This window comes from Tenebrio molitor, chromosome 1 (assembly GCF_963966145.1).
Source record: "Tenebrio molitor chromosome 1, icTenMoli1.1, whole genome shotgun sequence".
Classification (NCBI taxonomy): domain Eukaryota; kingdom Metazoa; phylum Arthropoda; class Insecta; order Coleoptera; family Tenebrionidae; genus Tenebrio; species Tenebrio molitor.
Window position 1 is genome coordinate 46,690,493 of NC_091046.1, and position 4,795 is coordinate 46,695,287.

At 39.2% G+C, this 4,795-nt stretch overlaps 1 protein-coding gene across 1 annotated transcript; it reads right to left on the bottom strand.

Moving 5' to 3' along the window:
• Positions 1–1,118: 1,118 nt before the first annotated feature.
• LOC138141492 (odorant receptor Or1-like) lies at positions 1,119–3,132 on the bottom strand. The gene is made up of 5 exons (XM_069062215.1): positions 1,828–3,132; positions 1,681–1,780; positions 1,528–1,632; positions 1,323–1,478; positions 1,119–1,275 (listed from the first exon to the last, which is right to left on the bottom strand). The coding sequence occupies exons 1-5, from the start codon at positions 2,550–2,552 to the stop codon at positions 1,216–1,218; spliced, it is 1,146 nt and encodes a 381-aa protein (XP_068918316.1). The 5' UTR covers positions 2,553–3,132; the 3' UTR covers positions 1,119–1,215.
• Between the last annotated feature and the right edge of the window lie 1,663 nt (positions 3,133–4,795).

Consider the following 4,795-nt stretch of genomic DNA (forward strand, 5'->3'; position numbering starts at 1 on the left):
TAAAGTTTGTAATAAACGTGAGATATTCTTTGGTACTGAATATTCTTTACTCAACAAAAAATATTTTTTCTTCAAATGTCAGTCAAATATGACATTTTACTGCTGGATTAATAATGCTAAAGTGTCACTTCATTCATGGCATCTGACGAGCTGACGAGCGGCAGATAAAGTTATTATCTCTGATGACGAGCGGCAGATAAAGTAAACTGGCTAAATCATTTGAAATTCCTAACTCAAATTTTAACAAATTCGTTTCTGCATCTGACGTTTCTTAAATAATTTGTTATAAACGTTTGAAGAAAAAATAGTAGATATATATGTTATTCGGCGCAACCAGCATTGCCTGGTTTGTCTACCAAACTACCAGCATCAGCACATAAAACTTTATTTATCTACGATCGTGTAAAAAGTAGGCACTTTTTGCACTAAAAATCGTCAAAGTTGACGTTTAGTGGACTCACAGAATCGTGCCATAAAACTTTTAGTACACGCTTTTATGGCACAGAACTGTCAGAATACAACAATATAATTTGTTGCAAACATTGTTTAAAAGTAGGTTGCTAAACGACGTGGTTCTCAAACGACTTTGGTCATTCATAAAATATGGTGGGATGATCCTCCGATCGTAGATAAAATGTTGTAAGACATACGTGTAAAAAGTTCCTTTGTTGCACTCACATCCTTTGAAATACTCCTTCGTACCTCGGTCGTATTTTAAACCCGTTCGTGCAATAAAGGATAACTTTTTACACTTGTATCTTAAATTACTATTTTGCTCCTAATAACATAATATACTATTATTCGTTAAAAACTACATTATTCAGAAAATATAAAATGTTTTTATATTCTCATTCACTTTTCATATTTTTTTTTTTTTTTTCGTGTTAAAACTTTTCTCGTAACTTGTCTCCGTTATATGTATTAATTTTTGCCATTTTCTTAATCATCCTTCTAAATGTGTTATAATTTTTTTCTTATTATTGTTGTTGTTATTTTCTGTTGAATAAATTGCTGTCGTATTGTTTATTACATATTATCTATCAACGAGAAAGGTTCAATAATTAACAACAACTAGCAACAATATTTATTTTAAACTTTTTCTGTTCTTTCACTGCAAAAATAAAAAGTAACTAACTAAACAATTTTATTGCAATCATCATCAGAGGACGGAACAATATTTTGCCGACAGAAACATTATGACACCTCACTAATAAATTATTCTTGACCATTGACTTGATGCAAAACGGCAAAGTAAGACCAAGAAGTCCTCAGAATCTACAAATGAAAATTTTTCACTTTTATCAAAAGTCACATAAACGTACCCTCATGAAGGTATCCAAGGTGAGATAAAATAAATTCAAAGCGGACATTTTGATTGGTGTCCTGCACCTCATGACGAAGAAAATCAAATTCTTTTTGACTTCTAACGACGTTTCAGTCCAATCGAATTCGAACACTGCGTACGGAATGTTACTACTCTGCAACAAAATTCTGCATAAAAATGAAACTCTTTTTTTCGGCGACTACTTTAATTTCGACTTCGTTGCCGAACCAGCAGTACATGAAGATTTCCACAACGACCGCGTTCCCGTAGAAGAGACACGAGTAAAACTCGCTGCTGAAAACTGTAACCTTGACTGAGACATAGTAAAGATAGTAGAAATGTATCTAGTATAGTACCACTGTCAACTGAAACATTGTCATTCCGATCGAGACAGCACTGGTGAAGAATTGGACCAAAACGATCCAGTTGAAGAATCTGTTGGAGTCTTCGGCGAATCTGAAAGGGTGGGTCAGTAACGCATCATCGAAATCACCACAACGTACTTCAAGATGGCGCGGTGGTGCAACACACACTCGATGACTCTCTTGTTGATGTTTGTAAACTCGTGAAGATGTCTCAACTCGTCGCACAAGATGTCGCATTGCGCCCCTATGTACATGTTCAAAGCGGCTATCAAAGTGTCAATGTTGAGATTGACGATGCAGATGAAGCACACACTGGTGATCTGATAGACGTAGGTGACCTCGTAGAACGGAGAGATTCTGGAGTCATACGGGTACCAAGCTAAGAACGGTAATCGATGCACTTTGAGCGACCCATCCAGGATCGGGAACGTGGTCCAGAAGAAGATGGCGTTGAGAGTCATCAAAGTGAACACCGTGTACACCATCTTCCAGAACTTGAGACTCGGCTCGACTAGACTCCGCTGTCTGGCGTTCTTCGGCTGGAACATGTCGCTGTTCAACGTCACCATCAGCTGCTTCAGGATGCCCATGTTGTTGATGAGGTAGTAGGACTTCAAGATGGCGAGCATTTCGGTGAGAGAGACGAAAATCGTGGCGGTCAAGGCTTCCAAGTCGTCGAGGATGAAGATTATGTTGAAGGACTGAAAGAAGTTGTGGCCGAAGACGAAGACCGTGAGGCAGACGGTGGCGTAGAGGGTGTAGAGGTTGGGCTTGTAGGTGGCGTCGCCGGCGGGCCAGAGACCGGCGATCTTCAGCATGATGATGTTCCTGCGGATGGTCAGCTTCCAGTCGAAGCCGCTCATTTTGGACGGAGCTGTTGACACAAAAAATAAAAGGTAATGGATTCGAGTGAAGAAGTGTAAACGTTTGGAAGTCTTTGGTCATGTGTCAGAATGAAGACAAATTGTTCTGGTATGGTCGCCCAGCAAATTGCAAAGGTGGTTCTTCCTTTATTGACTCTGGCAAAGGGTTACTTGGTCATCTAGGTACATTTGGTACACGATCTGGTGACTAAAGAGGTTGCATCAATACCTTCAAAGCATTTCTTGTGAGCTCAAGCGTTGACCTGATGCAACAGAAGACTTCATCTCAAGTTTCTTCCTTTTCTTTTTTCTTTGAGAACATCACATCCTTTGGACATTACACATTACTCCCCCGTTCTATTCTTCTCGTGCAGCAAACGGTTCTTAATCACTCCATAGAATGTCAAGAAACTGTTGCTACACATTTTTCTGCTGAAGAACTAGCCCAAAATTTTCTAGGAGATGGTGAACTCTTCTGTCTCCATTTCATTTAGCCCTTTTGACTCGGAATCAAGAGGATTTCATTCATCCTTACAAATCATTCCAGAATTCTATCCAGATTTGCGAAGACAAGACTGATCAAATGATCTCCCAATCAACATTTTCAATGACAGAAGCAATAAACGAAGAACCACTCTTGTATTGTTCTGAAGAATATTAAGAAATATTGTTGATACTTGATTGATACTATTGCTACAAAAAATGCATTTTTTTTTAATTTTTGTGGGGTGGTGCAACAAATAGATGTTTTTGCACCTTGTATTTAGACAACCAAGTAATCACACCAATTTGCCATAGCGTAGTACAGTTACGTCATGCACTCGTAATTCTTTGCAAACATTTTTTTTTATTTGTGAAGGGTGGTGCGAGTGTCCAAATAAAGGTTTGGGGTGCTCCAAGTGCATTATCCACTGTACCTTGAAAAGAACAAGCACGAAAAGATTCTTGACTCGGAGAGCTTTCAAGTGGCCCACCACAAAGCCGCGAGCTCTTATACCCCCAGTCCTCGGAAACCACCCCCGCCCTGGAATTTGAGGGATCCTTATCCCGGAACAGGAGGCGCCTGCGCATCAGGAATCCCATCAGGTAAACGTCCGATACAGAGGGAATACGGAATGTTGATTACACCGGCGGCGAACCACGAGTGGACTTTTTACACGAAATAATTGAATGGCCGCTTAAAAAGAGTAATAGTTTATCGAGAGGCAAAAAAGTCATCAGGCGAGCGGCTCCCTTGATCCGGTTTGTTGGCACTTCCTTACAGGGCCTTAAGAGTTTCAAACTCTCGGAATCTTGTTAGTAGTAGTGGCCAGTCGAGCGGAGACCTTTTCGCCAAATGGCTTTTTTCGCCCGCCTTGATTTATCACCGACGGCCATATACGGGGTGGCGACGAAAATGGCCACCGCGAATTAATCGGACAGCTGCAAATTCTCGTTTTACGAGGCCGAAAAAAATTCGTTTTGCCGCATGAATTAAAGATTTCTCTTGAAATTGTGGCGGGCGGTGGAGGACTGATGTTAAAATGGAAATTGATTTTTTTTTTCGAAATATCTACGTAAAACCCTTAATTATCAGAGCGGGCCGGGCAAAGCTGCCTATTAGTTGATGCACGAGGAGTTATCCTGGGCGGGGTTCGCTTTTCAAAAATTTTCTCTCCTACCCTTCAATTATAATTTTTATTAATTACCCAAGCTGCTTATTATATTTTTTGTACGATTATTTGACCAGCATTTTATGAGAAAACCTCAACTGCTGCTCATAAATAAGACAACACTAATTACCTCAACGAAATACTCCTCATTTATTATTTGTCAATAGAAATTTTATAAGTGCCACCCCTTTTTGTGGTTGCTCCAAGCCTTAGTAATTAAGAAGACGCCAGTCAGTTCAAGTCTTCAGGATCATCAACAACTGAAGAGGAACTAAGGTTAGTCGAATATTTTTTTAATAAAACAATTAGCAAAAGAAAAACATTCAAGTAAAAAATAGAAGCGTATTTGTTGCATTCGAACAAAACACAAGAGGTTAGAAAATAATCGCGTTTGACAAAATCTTCCAATCTAAAACAACTCATATTACACGTTTTGGGACTGTTTAAGAATAAAATTAGGGAAAATTGTGAAACAACATTTACATGAAGACTACTATTAGAGGCTTCTTTTCATTGTCTCTTATTGCAAGCTCTGACAAACAGAAAAGGTCTTTTCCAACACAACAACCCACCACAACATTTAAACCATGG